The 22,508-nt window shown below is 32.9% G+C and overlaps 1 protein-coding gene across 7 annotated transcripts in view; it reads right to left on the reverse strand.

The window, feature by feature from the left end:
- Positions 1–454: 454 nt before the first annotated feature.
- The window catches only part of LOC119632991 (venom dipeptidyl peptidase 4), a 67,719-nt gene continuing 45,665 nt past the window's right edge, over positions 455–22,508 (reverse strand). For 3 of the 7 annotated variants that reach the window (XR_005246842.1, XR_005246841.1, XR_005246840.1), the window contains 13 exons: positions 13,203–13,298; positions 12,450–12,564; positions 12,227–12,321; positions 9,066–9,193; positions 8,140–8,351; positions 7,720–7,957; positions 7,407–7,520; positions 7,181–7,304; positions 6,872–7,101; positions 5,816–6,810; positions 5,426–5,730; positions 5,068–5,259; positions 455–1,536 (listed from right to left, as the gene is read on the reverse strand). Coding sequence is in view for 2 of the 7 variants with exons in the window: in XM_038026169.1 (XP_037882097.1) it covers positions 1,483–1,536; positions 5,426–5,730; positions 5,816–6,810; positions 6,872–7,101; positions 7,181–7,304; positions 7,407–7,520; positions 7,720–7,957; positions 8,140–8,351; positions 9,066–9,193; positions 12,227–12,321; positions 12,450–12,564; positions 13,203–13,298 (2,706 nt within the window). In the remaining 5 variants the exon portion in view is untranslated. Of the gene's footprint in view, positions 1,537–1,835; positions 2,539–5,067; positions 5,260–5,425; positions 5,731–5,815; positions 6,811–6,871; positions 7,102–7,180; positions 7,305–7,406; positions 7,521–7,719; positions 7,958–8,139; positions 8,352–9,065; positions 9,194–12,226; positions 12,322–12,449; positions 12,599–13,202; positions 13,299–22,508 lie in introns of those variants that run through there. The other 4 variants (XR_005246843.1, XR_005246844.1, XM_038026169.1 and 1 more) reach the window with 4 other exon arrangements.

Raw genomic sequence — 22,508 nt, forward strand, 5'->3', positions numbered from 1 at the left:
CTTGTCTAAGTAAGATTGCTCCTCGTTTTTGGCCATTAATATTTGCTGTTGTTTTCGGCAACTACGAATCGTCTTCCTTGTGGTCAACTGAGAATCACTTCGGGTAAGTAAGAATTCTTTTCATTTTCGGGAACTAAGTTTTATTACCTTTTAAGGCAATTAATATTTAATAATTAATAAAGTTAGACATTCAACCCTAACGGGTGAGGGCATTCTTAATTCCAACCAATATGCAACGGCTTACTGACGGCATCATAGTTGATAAAAGTAGGGACAATAATATGTCGGACATACGAGGATGTCTGTAAGACGGATATATGACTATTATTTCTTAAAGTCAACATGAAAGAATGAGGGCATATTAACTAATAGTAAATGATAACTGAAAAGGTAGAACAAATAACAATCGAACGTCAGCTGCGAAAATGGTCATAAATAATTACCTGACACGCCATCAATAACAAAACAGTTGGAAAGCTTACAATATTTCTGTGTGATGTAGACTTCTTTCTTGCTGTTGTGAAATACGAAAATATTACTGTAATATATGACACTTCAATCAATTTATTTCCTCGTGTTAACTGCAAGAAATTTTCCGGCTTTTCTTCCTATCAAATCATTTAATAAATTTATTCAAACCGCATTTGCCTGCGTAAAAACTTTCTTTCCTTCGATTATTGCTTGTTTCGTTTGCCGTAGCAAATATTATATTCAATCTTTTTGTATTGAAAAAAAGTAAAAAAAAAAAATGAATTTTCGATAGCCCTTAGCATATATATAGTAGATGTGGCCGATTTTTTTAATTTTTTGCTACCTTGAATATATTGTCAAAATGTTCATCATTGTATTTGTTATAAATTATGAGTGAGGGGCACAAAAAAGCGAAACAGAGATATTCTCAGTATCGCAGGCAAGTTTTTTGACCGATTTTGGCCGATTTTCACTGCAAAAACTTGGAAATTTGATGAGAAAATTTAAAAACGATATCTTAATTTTTGCAACAGGACACGCGTAGATCGATTCAGAATTCAATGCTTTATGTGGTCTCTGAAGTTTCCTTCTGGATGTTGCAAACGTTTTGATAAAGTGAGTATGCCGCCATCCTTCGGTTATCTTTCGGTTTTCCGCGTACTAGCTATTTGTGACCCGCATAATACTCTTTAGGGGTTTAATGTTTAATTAATGCGTTGCATACTTTTAGGTGCTGCTTAGTTATTCACAACCATATTTTTTCTTTTTGTTGCCTTTTTTTTTTTTTTGTTACATATGCTTTTCATTTCCCATTGTTTTTTGATGGCGAAACTATTTGAAACTTGAATTCAGTTTTAAAATTTAATTTGCTTTGTTGGTTAAAATTTGATTTTCATTTGATTATGTTATTGATAGCGGCATTCTGCTCTATTTCCTACTATTGTTTGTGTATACATATATATATATATATATATATATATATATCTATATATATATATAACTAGAAATTTTTTACTGCTGATTACCACCGCCATTACCCAGACCGGCTTTCGTTTCAGGAGGTACCTGCATATGAGAAAAGAAAAAAAAAAAAAAGTAACCATGCATTTCGTAAACAACAACATACGAGTAAACATTGTGTTAGTTTCGTTCAGTATTGACATATTGAAAGGAATATTAGCATTCTATATGTATGCGTGTGTATAGTTAAAAAGACATGTTTTTTTTTTTTTCTTTGTATAAAAATTGTACAACAAATTTAAATAAAAGTGGATAAAAAGTAGTAGGTTTATATTATTAAAAGGAATATAAAAATAGGTTTATGTGTTGTTTGCATTGATATCACTTTAGTGCGTTTGGGTTTTTGGTTTTTTTTTTTTCTTTTTCCTCTTTTAAACAAGCATACATTTTTAAGCGTGAAACATTGAAAAAAAGCTAAAAATAAAATAAAATGCAAATGATTTTTGGTAATCACTACCGCAAGTAATCTTAATTTTAACTTAATTTGTATTGAAAAGGAAAGAAAAGACGTAACTATAGCTTGGGATCTATACGTGATTTCGTACCGAAATTCCGACAAATCGTCTGCAGTTACTTTCCTTCTCGCAGATTCACCAATCGTAGAGAGTGTCGTACATTAATTGAAAGCAAAATTTGTGCAGAAAATTTACAAAGGCATTCCTTAGGATCGACGCCATGTCTCCGAACCAGAAGTATATTTCGGGAAAAAGGCAAAGATGTGCCCGGAACTCTGAGGGCTATACTCAATTGATAAAATCAAGTCTTTATACCCTAGGAATCTATCCGAACTTGTAACTATTTGATTTTCTGCGCTCGACTGAAATAGCTGTTGTCACACTGCTGTCTTCCGAATGTCCATCGCGTTGTCTAGTTCGGGCTCTTTCGGTCAAGAAGCATCCAATATTATTTTGTGGAATTCATTCGCCATTCCCCATGGCTTGACCTAGTAAATATGCGTTATTCATGTCTTGGCAGTTTTATTTCCATTTTGTCGTCCGGTAATTTTAGAGAAGATGCCACTTACGCGGAGTTGAATTCAGCTTAAATCTGATGTTATATGGATTAAGACTTTTCAAATAAAAATATATATAAGTGTTCACTACTGATGGCTGTCAGGGAAATTTTAAGTTACGTAAGGGAAATGCTTTTTCCGTATTAGTCAATGAACGAACAAGAAGAAGCAATTTTGATTGAAAATGATATGTGGGAGAACGGCAGACAATGCTGCCTAATATAATGTGAATTAGAAGAAGAAGCTAACGTTATCGAATTGTTTGCAGCCTTCAAACTTCATCGAACCGGGATCTTTTGTGACCTTTAATCAAGGCTCTACAATGAACACGCTCTAAACGATTTAAAATGTAATTGAACCATATGGAGTCGTTAAAGAACGCGTCATCTGTGTTAAAAAATGTGTCAACTTATTGCTAGCATTGTTTTTCAAACAAGCGTCCTCTGTACATCAGATCGGATATATATCTAGGACTACTCGTTTGTCTTTAGCACTATTCTTTAATGATACTTTCGTACTTATTACCGAAAGTTAAAAGTATTCTTTCTATAAACTTGTAATTCCTTTAAAAAATATTTATTAAGGCTTCATGACCAATCTGTGTTCAATCTGTAAAGGGTCCGAGAGGATAAATTTGCAAAGGTTAACACATAAAATGGAAATTTGCTATTTATATTCTTGGTCGAATATCTTAAATCTTAAAAAAGCTAAAGTTTTTATACATCTCTGATAAAAGCAAGCAGACAATAACATATATTTATTTGAAAATTAAAGAAAAATTCCTGTTTATGTATATAATAAGTTAATGGGAAAGTTATGTCGTATTTTTATCATTTGCAATTGAGATCAAAACAAACAGTTAGAGTGCGTTATGTCGGGTTTCATTATTTCGCGTATCTCCCGTGGAATTTAAAAATCATGATTAGCTTTATAATATGTACTGTACGTCCATCTAATATGTGAGCTTCATCGTAGTACGATTCGTTATAGAAACAGGTGGCCCGATTAGGGCTAAAACAAATGCATGCCAATAAGACATAGAGGAGGTAAGTTTTGCCTTACTTTGGTTCAAAAACTCCATTCGAAAGACGACAAGTACACCGGTCGAGCTACAATTCGCAATGTGAAAACTCATATGTAATGCTATTAAGCCCACGTACGTGGAACTCGCGATGCGCACTTAAGGTCGATGGAATCATATGGTAGCCATTAGAATTAGCGGTAAATTGTGAAAATTGGATGGACCCGAAATTCGGTTCCAAAATATCTGGCAATCGTAGCCTTTATCGAAGACCCTATCGAGTAACTTTTAAAATTCAATTGAAAGACTGAAGTATTCATTTTTTAGGAACGTTTTTATATGTACCGGAGCATGTTTTCGGTTTGCAATCAAGTAAGAATAGGTGTCAGAGAGCATATAAAGCATATATATATCCTTGGTCAGGGTAAGATTGTTATATCGGTCCTTGTCTGGCATGTTTGTCTTTGGTCTTTTGCTGGAAGAGTCACATTCACAAATTCACCCAAAACCACCCTCGCTACAGGTAAAACATTGTAATTTGGAATTCACGTTGATCGTCCATAGACATTCCTAGAAGGAATGAAATAATGCCGCCTAGAAGAAACTTGATAAAATATTTCGTAGACATAAAAGGGTTCCGATCGACTTACTAATATGTTCGAAATTTTCCATTTGATTTATAATTTTTACGCATTAGTTCAGGTGATCGGCTATCAAACATTCACTTCATTTGTTCAAATCAATTCTAAAAATATATGAGAATTAAAAAAAGGCCTTTCGGAAATTTGATGAGAGTCCACATTAAACTAAAAAGTTTTTGTTGATCTACAAAATTTACTGCCAAATAGTGCGAAGTTAAATCGTCTCTATGGGGAGACGACGAATCTACAACTATTGGATGCCGAATGAAACTGTGACGGCTTTGATTGAAAGGACTATCTTCAAGATTTACGCAGCAGGACATCTTATCCTAGTAAACTGCTTCGAAAAGAGAAGTCTACATCCCAAAATGGCCGTTGTTGGTTTAGACCATTAACTGTTCTAAAATGTAAGCTATAGCTCTTCGTTTATAAAAGACGTGATTTTAGACGAGTCAGGTTCATTTATAGAGAAGTTCCCATTGAAAGTGACAAAGGAGGATTTAAAAAAATAAGATTAGTCTTACTTTCTGTACACAGTCTGTCTCTCAGTCTCTCTCTCGTTAGTTGTATAATAATCTTTTAATATTATAATATTATCTAAGGCTTTATTTTGTGGACGATATGTATACATATATAGAATTAAATAATAATAAATTAATATTTAAGATTATTTAACGTACAAAAATAACAAGAAGAAGAAGAAGATAAATACATTTAGAATATAAAGCCAAGTCCTTTTATTTTTCCCTTTCTTCTAGTTTTCTTTTTCTTTTTTTTTCTTTTTTTCTTTTGTTTCGCTTTTAGAATAAACACAGGAACACATGTATGTACACACACAATGACAAGCAACATTAAAACACAGTTGAAAATTTGAATTTAGTTTTTGACGTTAAATTGCTTACATGTTAAATTCTATATGTGTGTAAGTGAGCGAAGTGAGTACTCGATTACTCACATTCTTTCACATTGTGCAAATAATGCTTGCGCTCTATCTATGAATTGTTAACGTAATTGAGTTTTGTTTAGATGGTGTAAAAGCTATGAAAATCCAAAAAATCCGAATAATCGGTTTGATTGGCCTGTTGTTGATCAAGCTACAAAAACATGTCCAATTTGAGGTGAGGAGGGTTAAAAACAAGAATATCGTGTATTTAATGTATTTTTATAAAGCTGATAAAACGTTACAAATATTGTTGATTTTATAGATTAGAAGAGAAAAAATTGATAAAAAAAAAAGCTTAAAACAATTCTAGTACGTACCAGTTTTTTGAAACAATCATCAAAGAAAGATGTCATTGAGCGATAAAGATGACGTTTAACACCGGACAAAGTATGACCTTCGTCTGGATATATTTGCTGCTTATAGAGAACACCTTTCGCCGTTAAAGCCCTGGCCAAAACCATAGATTGCTGAACATGAACATTATCATCCGCTGTACCATGGATTAGAAGAAATTGACGATCCCGCAGATTTTCAACATATTTTGTAAGGTCCCCCTCCTCGTAGCCCTTATAATTGTCGGTAACATTGGGAAAACTTAGATAACGTTCTGTGTAGGCAGAATCTTTGTCCATTGCAATGAAGAAAGAACATAAGACTAAAGCTCTAGGAAAATCGTTCATTTTTTAATATGACTGAGTATATCTTACCGTAGAGTTTCCAATTTGTTACGGGACTAACACTTATACCGCATTGAAATATTGATTGAGCACCTGCTAAGGCCAAGATTGCCGCATAACCACCATAAGACCAGCCCCAGACACCCATACGACGTCCATCAATAAAATGCAAATTATCTCTTAGGTATTCACTAACTTCCAACTGATCCGAAACCTCTACCGAACCTAAACGTTTATAGATTTCATGCAACAGCTGATAGCCCTGACCAGCTGAACCTCTTCCATCAATTTCAATAACTATGTAGTCCTTAGAACCCGCTAAATATGTATTCCAATCAACATGCCATCTATCGGTAACCAATTGCGTACCTGGTCCCGAATACACGTGTAATATTGTCGGGTAGCGAGTAATTTCGTCCTCTCGTAGTACGGGTGGTAAATACAAACGTACTTGAGCATGATAACCGCCCGAAATCATTACCGGAAATGTTTTAATTTGAGGCATTGCTATACGCGACATCTTTTCTCGTAATCGTGTATTATTTTGTATGGTAATCAACAAATCCATGGGTTTCATATGTAATCCGTTGCTATTAGCAAATTGTTCTGATAAGTCATTGTGCAATTTATAGATATTTGTGATAGGAATTGTTGGACCTAAACAATTGATTAGCACAAACTTGGCGTTTGCTGAAGGCGGAAATTGGGCCGTATGATATAGACATTCATTTGGCAATTGAGCAGACGTTTTAGTCGTTTTATGATGTTTTTGCTCGACCGGCAATGATGGTTCTGGCATGATGGATACTTCTTCCGAATTCTCCCAATCGTCATCCCACGCTGTTACCAGTTTAGGCGGTGGCTTGGTATACGCCTCGTAGCTGTAACTGCCGTCATTATTCCGATGCCGCGGACAAGTTAGACAATCAGGAGCATACAAAGGTGATCCGTGGCGTGGTGGAAGAGCGGAAACCCGATACAAATGTTGCTGGGCGGGCATACGTTCCGGTATGCCAAGAAAATAACTAAACGCATGAGCATGGATTCATTACTGTTCGTAAAATATCTCCATAAAAAAAAACTTACATCCAATTGTTTTGTTGATCCCAGTGTAACAGAGTTTTCACCTCATATTGTCCATGGGTTAAAGGGAGTACACGCTTTTTAGCCACATGAACATGAACAATGTGACGGAAGTAACCGGAACTGCCATCACGTAATGGTGATATGGCTATGTAGGAAGTGCCATTGGCAGCAAATAAAGGCACCGAAACGGTGTCAACCCAACCCCGACCATCACCACTCACGCGATGAGTCTAATAGACATGTTAATATACGAGACAAAAGCCAGTTATTAGTATTATTGGGATAATAGCTTCCTTGTTTAACTTTTACCTCAACGCAAATGAACATCGGACTCTTGCAAATGCTAACCACAGATAAGTTTTGCGGGCGGTTTAACCAAACCACGCACACATCGGTTTCGCTAATCCAACTGGCGCTTGTAAAATAATAATCTCTAACATACGATGTAAAATAGTAGGGGAATAGAAAACAATGCTCGACAGAATAAACATGTAATGGCTTAAAATTAAACATTATATATGTGTATAATTCTTACTCGTTTAGAAGCACATGTGGTGGCTGCAAATCTCTCGAGCGTATATTATTCGCATCGCTTAAATTTGCCACGCGTACGGTCACAAAAGGATTTTGTGTACCCGGTTTAGGATATCTGAAAAATAAAAAAGGAGAATTCACCAAAAGTAGACCTTAATTTTGAACTTTCAAATGAAGCCTAAAAACATATTACATTTCAATTGATTTTATTTTCTTTTCTGTATTAAAATTATTTCCTTTGCCTTTTCAAAGAGTCAGTTGAAAAGAAAGAATTAAAATATTTTTTTTTTTCTTATAAATGACGTTTAACTTACCTTAATGACCTTATTTCCGGATACAAATATGCGTCCGTATGACCTGATGTACCTGATAGGGTGGAAGAGATTGTGCCAACACCAAGACCGAAAAGACCGACCCCACTATCGCCATCACCCGTTGTACCATACCAAGCAAAATGTTGTTCTTGCACTAGTGAATCATTAAATGATGCGTATAACATCATATGGCCATAATGTGACATCCAAATAGCATTATTCGAATTGAGTATTTCCTCTGTAATTAATTTTGAAATAAACTGAACATTAAGTACCAAACGTTATGCGTTCAGCAAAGGAAATTCAATTTACGTTTAGTTATTTCTTAAGATTCATTTTGCCTGTCTCTAGAGCTATTCTCTCTCACTTAACCTATGCATTCACTTAGTCAGACACAAATACACAACGGCATGCACTTACCTTCATACAACCAATCAGGAATGCCATTATAGATAATACCGGGTATAGCATCACGTGTTATACGATGCACTTGTTGGCTACGCGCTCCTTGGCAGTAGTAAATGTCGTAATTGTAAACGAGAATAAGTGCATTGCTATAGGGTGTGAATCGAGCATAATGCAAATAGGGCCATTCATCGTTTCTGGCATCGATTTTCAATTTAATACTTTCGCTGTGACATAAAGAGAAAGCGAACAAAAGAATTTTATGAGAGAATTTATGAAACATAACATGATACCTGCAGGTTTGATTTAAAAATATTAAAGTAAATGCAAAATTGTATTACATAACCGCTAATAGAAGAACACAATAATTGAGTGATAATGAATGTAAAGATATCAATTTGTCAACAGTGAGGTGTATTTGATATAAATGTCTTACAAGGTGGATAAATGGTTTGTTTTTACATTTTTTTTTTTTTCAAACATTTGCTGAAAACTAGAGTTCAAATTTAATTCAACGTATGTTACATAGTACATTATTGCATAATTCAATATTTCATTTTCGCGCAAGTAATTCGAATACGCTACATGTAAAATTTATTGTCCAAATATATATCCGGGAGAAAAGTCGTCCAAGTCTTAAACTTATTGAAAGTATTTGCAAATATCTCGTACCGGGTACTTAAACAAGTAACGTCAAATTCATGTCGGATATCTGCAGTCGTCAAAGGTCTACAAAAGTGCCAAGTCGATAGACATCAGCAACGCGTGGATGACTATAGAAAAAAACACTTTGACAATTAAGCAAAATTTCCAAACCACAATACCAGACCACTTATCGTGGTCTTGAAACCAGCGAACTGCGTCGGAAACTCCCGCGAGACTGTTTATTTCATATGAAAGAAATTTAAATCAGTTTTGCAGAATAGTAGAGATTCACTTACCTTGTTTGAATGTCAAACAGAATGTATTGAGCCAAAAAAGAATGACGAAAAAGTCGGTTGACATTGTGCGATAATAGTAAATAACGCTTATCCGCTGATATGGAAAATGTATGTGACGATAAAGTTTTCTAAATATATAAAAAAAATAAATTTTAATTTATTCATTTTCATGAAAAATAAGTTCATTCTGAGTTTAAATGAGTTTAAAATCGAGGAATTCGAGTTTTCAATTTCATACATATATGCATCATACCACTATTACACGAACTTTTAATAACTAATTTCCTTAATCGGTTTGAAATTTCTATGAGAGGATACATTCTTCATTTGAGGCTCGTGTCAATTTTAACAGCGCATTAGATTTTCAACCGTTTCAATCATGCACATCAATTTGCGTGGGTTGACTGTGCTTTCCAACCTATTCCAGGCGCTGACCTGAATGGTGATGCATGACTTTCCCAAGACTGTCTATATACCTTTTTTTCAATTTTCTGTTTTTATTTTGGAGGTTTGAAGATTTAAAAGAACTTCTCATTAATTTTCTTGAAGCTTTTTACATTTTTTGTCTTTTCATGGCATTCGACATTCGATATTTCTGCCATCTTTCTATATTTTTATTTCAAGTTTTGTTTTGTTGAGAACTTCGGTAAAAAACAGCCTAGCAGAAAACAATGCCATAACTAGGCGTCCACACATTAGCCAATACATTCCGAGCTGAACACGAAATAGGTCAACCAGAGCCCTATGCATGTTTTGTATATTTATTTTTTTTAGAGTCCTACTTAATACTTGGAACAAAACTATCTTAAAGGGTAAGAGCACTGTAGCAGCCTAAAAAAGTGGATCCTTGATAATTTTTTTTGCGGATAAAAGAAAGGGAATGATAATATTTGAGAAGGTTATAAAGCCTACTTGTAGTGATTAAAAAAAAAAAAAAAAGGTTTTGGAAAAATATTAAGAAATGGCAACACCACAATTCTCGCGTACCATTTCTAAATTGAGGGACTCGTTTAACTAACGAAATCTAAAAGTTCAGAAAACGATCCTGAATTGATCGGCATAATAAAAGGTCGACCAATCTCAAGTCCTTTTGGGAGTTACATATATCCGCACAAATTTAACATACCCTAATAATTTGTCAAGAAAATTTTTGGTTACTTTGTGTAAGAAAAAATCTTCCTACCGACTAGTGCACTTTCTTCTTAAGAGACTTGTAAGAAATGTAACTGAATATATAAATCTTCAAATGCAACTTAAAAATACGTTGTGCTTCGATTCGCACTTTAGCAGACTAAGTGCTGCTTTTGCACACTTGTGATAAATTTCCCTATCATAACCTTCTTTATGTTATATAAGTTCTCTCTAAGGACCACTGGTTTCTGCTCATCGTTTGTACTCCTTTCGTTAAATTCACACACTATTATAAATTTTACGCACAGTTACAGTTCTAACGCAAAAGGATAGATAGATATCGTAAGGAAATAGAGAAAAGAGAAGAAAAGAACAAAAAAAGTTTTTGAAGACGCAAAATTTAAAAGAACGTTTTGAATGTAGCGGCGGAGTTCCGATGACGGCATCTAACCGTACCAAAAACTTCGGGTGAACTTTTCTGTTCTAATTTCTTAATGTCATACTATTTCTTCACCGACATAGATAGACTGCAAACTGCTTAAGGTGTCGTGTATAATTTTTGTTAATTTTTTTTTCAAAAAATTAATGGAACATAATTTCAAAAATAAATAAAAAAACAATAAATAAATTCATATAAATTATTATATTTTCTCTTATCATAAAACACATAGCCATCCATTTATGCATAAAAGAGCAACATGTAGCATAGCGACATCATTTAGGTTAAATTGGAATCAAATTCATTAAGTGAAAGTGCAAAAGCTTGACTTCTTTTTCAAATAACGAAAGTGAATGATAAGCATTAGTTGAATTGAAAAAAGAGAATAGATAAGAAAATTATATTCGGTTTTAGTCGAAGTCACCAAACACGAGAAATATATATATATAAAATATTTTATAAAATTTGGTTTATCGTGAAAATTTTTACGCTTAGAGTATAAGGAAATATTTGTAACGAAATTTCGCTTAAGCCATTTAAACCCTTTGCTGGAATAATGCCCAAGCAACAACTTTAGTTTATTACTAAGAGAAGAATACTCTAAACGCAGTCATTTTTTGTTGATATTACAACTTTTGAGTTAAATATATTTTTTGTTAAATTATGAGGAAAAACATAAATCACTTGAGTAGCCCTGCAACATTAATTCTTGTCGATGAATTTTTCTATACACAGAAGCTCAGCGAGCGATGATCTATTTATATCTTTTTTAAAAGACCTGCGATGTAGTTTTTCATTCATTTTTATACCCTACAATATTTTTACTACAAAGGTATATTAAACTTGTGCGGATGTAGGCAACACCACGAAAGTTCTGAGACAGACCAAGTTTTTATTACACCGATCGAATTAGTATCAATTTCTAAGCCGGTCCAGGTCTGCCTATCCATCTACCTAACTTGTTTTCTTGTGTTCATCTTACAGGTCTCTTCTTCACTTATTTTTCTTTCTAGACGCCACTATGGTACACGAAAAGGGGATCAAAAAAATGGGAAGCAAGAAAAAAAGAAGCTGAGATAGACCCAACTGTCTGAGTCTTTCTAAGCTTCTCTGCGTCCCCTGTCGACTTTCAGGGCGCAATTTTTTAGATATTTCGAATAAATTTGGTACAATGACGTGTTTCTTCCAAAAACGAACGCTATTGAAAATGGTTCTCATCGAATCACTTTTCCGATGACTTCCAATATAACGGCATTTCTTTAAAAGGTTATTATATAAATGATTGTAGGGGATGTAGGGTAATTAAAGATTGACCGTTTGGCCCACTATTGTTTTTCGTTTAATTTTATTGCTAAGAACTGCTAGTTGAGGTTTTTGCGACAACCAGATTTACGGGTAAACGGAAAGAATGGACAAATGGACAAGAATTAAGTCGACTTGGAATCTGATCAAAAGTTTTATAGTGTCTCTTATGCATATTTGTAAGTGTTGCAAACGTGTTGTAAACGTGTTGTGTATAAGAGTAATACTACGATCATGCTGGGTGGGTGGGTATAAAAATTAAAATTCATTCAAACACATTGATACTTACAAATGTAACATTAGACATTAAGACACGTTCAGTTAGATTGGCAACATTTAAAAGACAAATGCGTCCCCAACGATCTTGGTATAAAAATTCTTCGTCTGCGCCAAAATAAATGAAAAATCGAAAAAAAGATAATAGATATATAAATGAATAACGTTGTTGTTGTTGTCGTTGTTTTTGTTGTTGTGATTTTGTATTTTGCTTTTCTTTTCTACATTGAAATTACCATTTATCCAAGTGCCATTCGATTTTTGTGGCATAAACAGACCATCAACTATTTCTTGTAATTTAATGCGTTGTCCTTTTACTCTCGGTCCCTCATCGGGGGGTGTGAGCAGTACCTTTTATAAAAGCAAGAATTTTATATGATGTTTTCTACGTAATCACCAAAAAAACAAAAAGGAGTAAAGTAAAAGAAAAACGGAACAAGAAAAAAAAAAAAAAAAACAAAATTTCGCACGACATCAAAGTTGGATTGAATTTTGGAGAATTATTCAGGAGCGTAATGAAAAAAATGTAATAATTACAGTGCCATGTGTGTTAATAATAACGAGTAAAAGTTTTAAAAAAAAGAAAGAAAATGAAAAGAAAAAAGCAAAACAAAAGAAACAAAAAACGAAACATGCCAGAAGCAAACATTTATAAAATACGACATTAAGACCCAAAAAAGAGAGGGAGAGAGAAAATTACACAAAAAACAAAACAAGAAGAGACAATAAGATAAGAATAGGTCTTCAAAAAACATTTATGACATATGAAAGGACGTATGTTACAATACTTTTTACAAAAACTTTTCAATTTTTTATTGATTTCTTTTCATGCATTGCTTGCTTTTTTTTCCAATTTTTTGTCTATGTATATACATATATATATATATTTATATATATATATATATATATATATATATATATTATTTGACTTTTTCAAGTGTTTTGTTTTCCTCTTTAAAGCCATCCATGTATTTCCTTATCATACTTACCACGGACGTAACAATCAATGCCAAAACTATGGTTATGACCAGTAAAGCAATAAGTATGCCACGCCAATTGCGTTGATTTGTATTACCGGAAACCAGCTAAAAACGGGAAATGAATCAAAGAGGAAATACTTTAAAATTCATTTATTCAAAACAATTTTCAATATTAAATTGATTTGTATTTAATTTCACATCTCTATTTCTCTTGCTTTATTTTTTTTTTTGTTGGGTTTTGCAACGACCACAGGAAGGGGGCGGATAAAGTTCGTCAATTGCTTTCAACACACAAAAACCGCACTTAGTTTACATTTCGTAGTGCAGTAGAGTCTTTCTCGCTCTCTTTATATCATATCATCATCGGTTGTAAAGGGCATATTAAATTTGTACAGCTGTTTGTAACATTGTTAAAGCAAGCCCGAAGTCGATTGACTATGAATCACTTTCGATTGAATCATGTCTGTTCGTCCGCATGCTTGATGTGTATTTGCGTTCATCTTAAAGGTCGCATACCTATCAAAGCTTCTTAACATTCGTTGTGAGCTCGCCTTCATATGAGACCTCCCAAATGGAACATGCTCTTCCTTGGAAACAAGATAGCATTTTTGGGAATTTTTCAATAAAAGATATGATAAAGGTGATGATGTAGGATATTTAATGGCCAGTTTTGCCCGACTGCAATGTGTTCTTTTGTTTCTTTTCGAGGTTATTTTGCGATATCTCCATTGTCGTTTCATTGATACAAAATTTATCTGCCTCCTATTTAATAATGAAATATTCTTGTTGTGGTTAAAAGGCACCAAAGCACTAAGTTGGTGAGTTCCTATCGTCGCGCCAGTCTATTAAGAAGGAATATTGTTTGATCGATATATGTCGCTTGCGTGAGGCCATTCGTCAGGATTAATAACGTGATAAGGCCTCTTCTCATATTAAATAAGTTTTTTCAGACTTTTACCAGAATTTAAGTGATATCGTCCCCCAACAGTTCGATCCGCCTAATTTAACTCCGTCTTTCCTCTGGCTATTCTCGAAAAGAAAAATAAAACCAATTATGGAAAAAATTCATATTAGCGCTGAAGATAGAGTTACAGCATAGATGCCAATGAGGCAGCCGCCAACCTAAGACGAACTTCATGTTTGTGCGTAAATCTGTCGTTATCGTTTTTTGGTCTTAGCGTTATTATAAACAACAATTACAAATTATTTAAATGTTGTTTTGAATGAAGATCACTTGCTTGATCGGTTATAGTCATACCGTCATATGAAAAAGTGAAAGCCTCGGAAGAATGTGAAATCAAGCGATACGATTTATAATGTCCTCGCACCAATTAATTGAATAGGAGAAAGTAACAGTGATACTATTTAACGGCTCAGTAAGCGATGTTATTATATTTCAGCTAAAAAACATACGCAAGCACTACGACTGTTCATCTTTCATAAAGGGCATCAATATACCACATAAAACGCAATTATTAAAAACCAAATCGTGAAGGGGCACTGAATTTACCATTGACAAGTCCATGTTTAGTATAGAACATGTTTTGTATGAGTGACCTGTGTGTCTACACAGCGACTTGGAGACAAAGAAGGCATCGAAAATGGATATAAAAAAAGTAATTATTAGTGAGACATTATCCCGATTAAATCGAGCCATAACCGCCCATCTGATCGTAATTGCAGTTCTCAAAGCGAGAACTGGCTTTTGAAATTCGTTTGCGATTATTAAACACAGTTTCTTCTTATGGGATATAAAATAATTTGAAAATGAATTTGCGGCAGTGAAAGTTCCTACTCACTGTAGCAATACTTTCGATTTGCTGTGGTAAGTCAATCTAAATTTTGTTTCCCTATTCTTTTAAAATAATTTTCAGGGTTTTTAGCTGCCATTGCGTATTAAGAACTATGTATTCGAAGGTTTTATAATAAAGATTAAATGAAATGAAAAAAGTTTTCTAATAAAAATTAAGTTAAATAAAAGAAGTTTCGTAACAAAAATTAAATTAAATAAATAAATGCATATAAACAGTCATATAACACAACAACTCATATGTATAATGTATTTAGCAAAGAAATTTTAAAACTGAGCATCCATCGAAACTAAGCGTATACGTATATGTCCCATCGTATATCCATTGGGGGGGAGCCGGTCAGGCAAGAGTATTATATTCTACGTCAATTGGTTAGCCTTGTGTGTTATTATATTTTGGTGAAAAGTTGGAACTTTTTAAGACTCAAACCTGAAAAGACAATTACGAAAGGAAACTTACATGCGCTACAGGATATAAAGGATGTTATTGCCTTGTGTCTGTTTGTCTTAAATGCCCTCTAAAATATTGACAAATTAAATAAAAGTAGCTTAGGTGAAGAGCGAAATGTTCAGCGGACTAAAAAGTTGACAAGTCCGAAGATTATTTCATAGCCTTATTAGAAGAGCGAATAACCGCCAGCTAGAGTGGAAAAATATTTTAAATAATTCTGTCACGCCCATAGAAGTGGTCAAAGCAAATAAAATAAATAATTTCTTCAAAACCGAGTCTCGAAACTTTAAACGCTCTTTTGCTGAAATTGTGTTTTTCGGGTTTGCCGTGTCGCTGGCTCCCTTATTTTTAATTACACCGCCTTAAAATTTTAACTGCAGCTTTTCTAATGATCATTGTCTCGAAATACTAACATTTGTCGATTTTATGTCGCATTTATTAGTCACTTAGTAAAAATCCCAATATTCGTAACGAGCCATATTTTCAGAAAATTTGTGGGACTTTCACTGCAGGCGCGGAATCGTAGAAAGGACTAAACAAAAAAAAAAACAAAAAAAACAAAAGGAGCTGTTTCGTAAAAGTTCCCACGGATCCATTTTGTCTTTAAAAAATGTATCAAGTTTGCTTTTGTATACCTTAAAATTTCGATTCTTCGTTCAATTCTTAAAACGCATGACGTATGACTTAATCTTTTTGTTTTTCATATCCTACAGTGCACGTGCATACGAGGACATATTCATTTTGTGCGGATGTACATAACACTCAGAAGGGCATGAACCCAGCCTTTATTATATCTTGTCTGAGCTTATTTCGGTCTGTCTGTATGTGCTGTTGTCCATATAATTTTGTGTTTTCCACCTACGGATTTCACCTTTATGCGTTTTTTATTGAAAATGGTACGGATTGAACGTCTCTTTCGATCACTTCCCATATAGCGCCTTATTCCAAAAGCCCATCTATGAATAACCATATTAAACAGGGTGCAGGGTAAAGTATTTAGTGTCCACTATAATGCTTTCCTTGTTTTTAGATAAAAAAAAATGACTCCATTTTTATTGCACTAAAGATTTTTAACCCGTAAGAAGTTTTACGTATATTCAGGGCGTGTGGCTTATCCCACTAGCACGTGAAGGCATAAAGGGGCAATTGAAATATTAACAATTATTTACCGTTTTTCAATCTCTTTCTGTCACGTCCTTTAGATCCTTTCTAATCGGAAGAGCGATTCCTATGAATATAAACATTTGCAGTTTCGATCAATTTCAAGTCGGGCTATAGAGACATTACAAAATTTGAATAATAAGAATAATAAAACTTTTTTATAATTTTAAAATAATGGTGGCCTTGAACTTTAACAATATTGTGATAGTACTTTCTGCGCTTAAGGAAGTTATGTATCATCGTCTTGCAGCGAAATCGTCATATGAATTAGGCCGATATGATACACATCGTGCCAGCTGACAAACAGACATACGTGGCTCAATCAATTAAGAATCTTATATGTACCTTATTCGGTCTCTCTACGTACTTCTTCATGTCACTAGAGGAGGTAAGTCTAGTATATCATGTCATTCCTTAACTCCCTATAAAAATATTTCTTGTTTTTTTTTAATTCTTTTTAAGAAAAATTAAAATCCTTTCAAAATTTATATTATTTTCTGATCATCTGAGATTTCGCGTAACCGTTGTAGAATTAAAACAACTTGAAAGATTGAAGGACAAATATGGAAGCGTAAAAATAACCAAAACAGCTTGGATACTATTTTAACCAAAACCTGAAGGTAAAGTATTTTCAATGTTGATCTTATTACCATCAGTTTCATCTACATTAGCCATGCACAGAGACGGTTTTTCATAAAGGTAAAAATTCGATTTGGTATGATTTAAAAATAATGCTTTCATTGTTAATTGCGGCGACGAACAAGTAGAAAAGATATTAAATAAAAAGTCGTCTGTCGGCTTTCATAGTTGCTCACTCACTCATTCGCTCGCTCGAGCGTGTATATAAATAATAAGCGCGTGACTCTTTTTCGCTTAGAATATTATACATTAATATCCAGCTTTCGTTCATATTATTTATGCTCTAATAAAAAAACGGTAACATTTTTGCTAATGAATTTTTTTTTTAATAATAATAAAAAGTTGCATTTTTAGTGGTTCTTTCGTTTTATTACCACTGCAGTGTTATTCACTATTCCTTTTATAAAAATGAAAAAAAAAAAAAAAAAAGAAAAGAAGAGTAACAAAATTGAATTTTTAATAATAAAAGAAGAGAAAAAATGTCCACATTTTTTTTTCTTTTTTACAATTCAAACGTTATAGTTGAAAATTTAAGTATATAACGACATTATATTCATGCTAGTTTCTGTGACCTATATTAAGAAAAACTATTAAAAAAAAAAAAAAACAGCAAGGAAAGGAAAATGAAATCCCCTTGAACTGACCGTTAGCTTTGTTGCCATTTCGTTGAATGATAAGAATAAATGATGAAAAGATGAGAAAGGGAGAAGAAAAAAAAAAAAAAAAGAAGAAAAACTTAAGTGTAGCATCCGCACATAGCCAAGCATAATATTGATTGAATTTATTAAAATACTTGAATCTTTCTATTCCTTTACCATACATAAAAAGTAAAGTAATCGAATAAATGAGATGAAAAACTTTTTAATTTGTTTTCTCGTTTCCTTTACATAAATGTCTTAATCATCACAATAGTGTTTGTTATCGTGTTCAACTTATTCTAAACTTAGTTCTTTAATAAAGAAATATTTGGTAAAACAAATTTGAATTTTTCTTTTTGATTTTTTTCTAACCCTTAAATCGCAATAATGCACTTTTTTCGGTAGCTTACTTTAGAAACAGTTTTCGGAAGTTTAACAATTATTTAAAGATTATGAAAAAAGTTTTCAAACTTCAGTTGTTTGCCATAACATGTACTCGAGTAATAGGTGTGCTATGATGTTATTGCTTCTTCCACGTTTCTTTCTTTTAAGTATTAGTTTAATAAAAATAATTTAATTGTTTTCTGCATTCACAACTTTTGTTTTACATTGTGATACTAAAACTTTATATAACGTCCTGATGCTTGCCTTCAGGATTTTCCGAGAAATTCTCAATTTCTGAGAAGAAGTCTTTCATTGAATATTTTTCACTTTTTATGCTACTTGTAATACAAGTGTATGTATATTAAGTTTATGACGATGTGTGCAGTACACAAAAGCACTGAACAGAGACCCATAGACCTTTTATTATATCGATCTATTCAGAATCGCTTTCCGTCTCTCTGTCTTGTTTTCTTGTGCTCATCGTACAAGTCGCAAATTTAACCACCAAAGTCGTTGTATGAATAGCTGTATTAAGTGAAGTGGTATAGAGTATTTAATAGCGCGTCGTGGTCCGCTATGGTGTTTATACTTTTTATGCCTACTTAAAATAGGAAACAAAAGAAAATCTAAAACCGTCTTATGAATATGGCAAACTGTCTTACTCTATAGTCGTAGTTGCAGCGAGAAATAGAGTTTTACATTCCCTGAATAATCAAATTTTGTCAACGAATAACACATATATATATAATCACTATCGACAACAGCTGTCAAGATCTCATTGATGTATCTGACAGCTGCGATTGACGTTGCATAGAAGGAGCAGGCGTCTAATCATTATTCAATAATGAAAGGAAAATCAAACAACGTTTTTTGAACAGTACCGACAGTCTTACTCAGAAGTTGTTTTCGCAGCGAGAAATCTAGTCTTACGTTTGCTATCTCAATAATCAAATTTTCTCAACGAATGAAATATCGCTACCATATAAAATGGCTTACAACAGACGTCAAGGCGATCTAGAAGGAGGTGCAAGCGCGTAATTACATGACATGATTATATTACACATATGTTGTGATACTTTACGTAGCGTAGCGTACGTGCAATTTAAGAGATCAAAATTGAAAATGTGCAAGACTTATGCCGAATAACAAAGCCGCAATCAAACATACGAAGCTCGTGTCATTCCAATTTTTGGTACTTCATTTAACACACTGTTGGATTGTTAGGTTTCGAGTTGAATTCTTTTTCTGGACACCAGCTCTTAGACCGAAATTAATAAAGTCTCCATTTTTAATTTTACTGTTTTTCTCTCTCTTTCTGCTCGGCTAACACTTTAGTGTTTAGTTTCAGTTGAAAATGTCTGATATTAGCTTTCCGTTTATGGGAGACTGTAAAGGATTTAGTTAAGTGTAAATGTAGTAATGTAAATGTGATGGTTCTAGCCAATCAAACTTTCGGTTAGGTTAGATAATTCCTCAGTTGCAGTCTTGATATGTTTTTGCTTAAACACCATTTCTAAGGGGAAAAACATTGCAACTAACAGAATTTTCATCTTAATTCCATTTCAATCTCTACACGGTTACTGTCTAGCGTACACATAAGTCATTGTAACATGTCCAGATTTCAGAAGTAATACTTTTATTCCGTAATTTTAGCATAAAACTTTTTCCACAGCTAATACTGCAGTAGTTGAGACTTTGCATACTGCTTTGTCCATTTGTAGGTAAAGACTTCGACATAATAATTCTTTTCAAGGCTGTCGCACAAGATAACCAATGATGAATTCGCTTAGAGTTTCAGAAGATAGCACTTTGCAGTTGCATTCAAAAAAAGTCTTTACGTTTAACTGCCTAAAAGAAATAATAATCATGTAGCCGCAGTGTAGTTTCTGCCATTGAATTGTAAAGGACCTAATTGCTTTTTGTAACTTATGCTTAGTATTAAGCTTATAACACTTTTAGTTGAAGGAACTCTTGTTATTCTCAAGTTGTTTCCATAGCGCTTTTTAAATTATTATCATTTCAATTATTTAGTCTTCACGAGTCTCATCACTTGAACTAAATTTTCAACAAACTGTGAATAGTTCGTTAAAAACTGCGCATTTTCCTTCCTAACATTTTCATGGGCTTTTGATTCTTTAAAGCCAAATTTAAAGTCATATGCGTACAGAATTAAGTTTCTGTCAGCCAGACGAAAGCAAGTAGAAAATAATACAAATTGCTCCCAACAGTCGTACTGACAATATTAACAATTTTCCAGATATAAGAAGAAAAACTTTATTTAGTGAATGCAGTCACTGATGAGTCATGGGAAAAAGTCCGATTTGAATTCGAATAATAAACAAGAAAATTATATTCGGCTGTGTCGAAATCTCTTACACCTACCCAACTGTAAGGTTTATTAAAATATTAAAAAAAAAAAAGCTGTACGGACTCAATTATTTCCTTTTGAAAATAAAATTTTACACTAGAGCTATGCTTTGACCGATTTGGCCCATCTTCCCATAACCTTTTTTCCCTTCAAATTTCGTAGGCAGACACACAGATTGACTGATATGCACACCGAAAAATATACTTAAATCAATACCATGTTTGATGCTGATCAAGAAAAGATATATTTTATAGGGTCTCTGAGGCTTTCTTTTATGGGTTGCAAACGAAATGATTAAAGACGGTTACGTTCCAAGATGAATACAACAGAAAGAGAAGAACTTTTTTGCTCTGTTTTAAATTTCAGTAAAATTTTGTAGTCTAATTTCCAGCGTGAAATTTTATTTGCCTACATTGAGGCAAATTTAAATAAAAATTTTCTAATCTATTTTTAATAGTAAAAAAATAACTTTTTCAAATATTTTTTTAAATTTCGTGATAATTTGAAATTTTGATAAATTATAAAAAACATTGAATGAAAGTCAATACAGTCATACATACAAAACAACTAAATATTTTTTTATTCAGTGGAATAATGAATGATTTCGCGGCATTCTGCCCTTTTGTAACTTCTGAGTTTTCAACAAAAGTTTTTAAATAAATTTTGCGCTTATTTATTAAACAATGTGTCTTTATACACATTACTTAGCTGTCAGACTGTTTGAAGGTAAATCATCACACTATGCATTACCATACATTTCTCAACTTTTTTTTTTTTATACTTTACAACAAAATTTGTGCTATGATTTTGTTTTTTTTTTTTTTTTTTTTTAATATTATACGCATGTTATATATGTTTTGCTGTTTTCCACATATATACATTTATCGTATTTATCTATACGTACGTGTTTTGTCAATGCTATATACAAAGGACAGGAGCTGCAATAGTCGAAGTAAGTGACAATTTTTTTTTTTTCCCACTTCAAGGTCATTATATATTTGTATGAGCATAACAACAGTTATTGTATTTTGTTTTTTTTTTTTTTTTAAATTACCTGACATTATACTATCAGTTCTGTGCGGAAAATTGTTTTTTTGTTCTCTTTTTCTTTTGCATTATTCAGCAACACTTACATGATCGTTTACTTTTAGTGTCTTCTTTCTACCCGTTTACATATAATTTCTGTGTAGAGATATTTAATGTCGCTTCTTCAAAATTTGTATTTAAAACTTTTTTGTGTATATCGTGCTGGTTTCCTCCACAACATGGATTATGTTTTGTTGACTAAACTTATACAAGCTTGTAGTGGGTGGATTTGTATGCTTTTAGTTTTATCGTGCTGCGTTAGTAAACCTGTTTTGACAAATGTCTGCCAGCAATCTTGTGCACACTTGAGTAAGCAGTTTTTTGTGCTTTCTTCCTCTTCCTCTTATTTTCTGTTTTTGTATTTGTTTTTATTTATTTATTTTCATTTTTTTTTTCATTTTTTTTTTTTTTTAAACTTTAACGTCTGCCGTTATAGTAATGTCTAGATAAACTTTTATATTTTCCGTTTTACTATATGTACAGACGCACTTGTGCACGTAAACCTAAATATGACATAAATGGATGATTACTCATGTTGCTTCTTGCATATTTATTGAACAGAAAATAATATTAACTGGAAAAGATACAAAAATTTAAGAAGATTGATTTTTTCTATTTTTTTTTTTTTTCCAAATAAATCCAAATAAATTATTTTCCAAATATACGATCTTATGCTGGATAGTAGAAATCTCTGCTATATATAGTAGAAAAAACCCAAAATTTATGCAAAAGTCATTCATAGTAGATTAGGTATTGCAGGTATACAAACAAATAGACT

The sequence above is a fragment of the Glossina fuscipes genome, unplaced genomic scaffold, assembly GCF_014805625.2.
Source record: "Glossina fuscipes isolate IAEA_lab_2018 unplaced genomic scaffold, Yale_Gfus_2 2, whole genome shotgun sequence".
NCBI classification, from domain to species: Eukaryota; Metazoa; Arthropoda; class Insecta; order Diptera; family Glossinidae; genus Glossina; species Glossina fuscipes.